At 36.9% G+C, this 821-nt stretch overlaps 1 protein-coding gene across 2 annotated transcripts in view; it reads left to right on the top strand.

The window, feature by feature from the left end:
* LOC104721564 (protein transport protein Sec24-like At4g32640) overlaps positions 1–821 on the top strand; it is a gene marked incomplete at its 3' end in the record, with an annotated part of 7,780 nt that overhangs the window by 3,686 nt on the left and 3,273 nt on the right. For both annotated transcript variants that reach the window (XM_010439576.2, XM_019232659.1), the window contains 2 exon segments: positions 236–363; positions 669–788. In XM_010439576.2, coding sequence (XP_010437878.1) covers positions 236–363; positions 669–788 — 248 coding nt within the window.

Below are 821 nucleotides of genomic sequence, written 5' to 3'. Positions count from 1 at the left end.
ATCAAGTTTTGAAGTAATTGAGTATTCTAAGCTAAAAGCGTAGACTAGCATTTTTTGCTTTACCTTCCTGGATTGAAAGATTTCTTCTTCCACTCTGGATTCAACTCATTGTGGAAGATGACAACATGATTTTGTTTAAGAGATACTTATACATTGTTATTTTAATATTCTTGTGGGAGTCAAATGATGTGGTGGGCTTTGTGATCCGTTTCCTCATCAAGTTTCTTTTGCACAGGATACACTGATGAGACTCCCCGTGACTATCACTGTAATCTGGGTCCAGATGGTAGACGTAGGGATGTTGATGAAAGACCTGAGCTGTGTAGGGGAACCGTTGAGTTTGTTGCTACAAAAGAATACATGGTCAGTATGTGAAACTTTCTTGTTTGTAAAATTGTTTGGTTTTACTTCAAAAGATGTCAATTTGTTTTATGCCGTCTGGAATCTACCATTGTATTAGATGAAATGTTCTGTCCTCTGATTTTGTGTTTTCCCGAAAAATGATAACCCATTACTATGGTGGAAAATAGTTTTCTCTATACATGCTGTACTGTTGATCTAGTGAAGCACCACCCAAATTATATTGATATTAACATCCTTTTGGTAGAAGTTGATGATCAGACATGTTGGGAATGAATGGAAACTAAGATCATTATCTTTTTGAATAGGTACGGGATCCAATGCCAGCAGTGTATTTTTTCCTCATTGATGTCTCAATGAATGCTATACAAACAGGTGCTACTGCAGCTGCTTGCAATGCAATTCAGCAAGTACTTTCAGACCTTCCTGTAAGTTGTGTCACCATTTCCAACATTCCAAAA

Source organism: Camelina sativa, chromosome 11 (genome assembly GCF_000633955.1).
Source record: "Camelina sativa cultivar DH55 chromosome 11, Cs, whole genome shotgun sequence".
Classification (NCBI taxonomy): Eukaryota; Viridiplantae; Streptophyta; class Magnoliopsida; order Brassicales; family Brassicaceae; genus Camelina; species Camelina sativa.
Note: the sequence above shows the minus strand (reverse complement) of the source record. Positions and strands in the feature narration are given on the sequence as shown.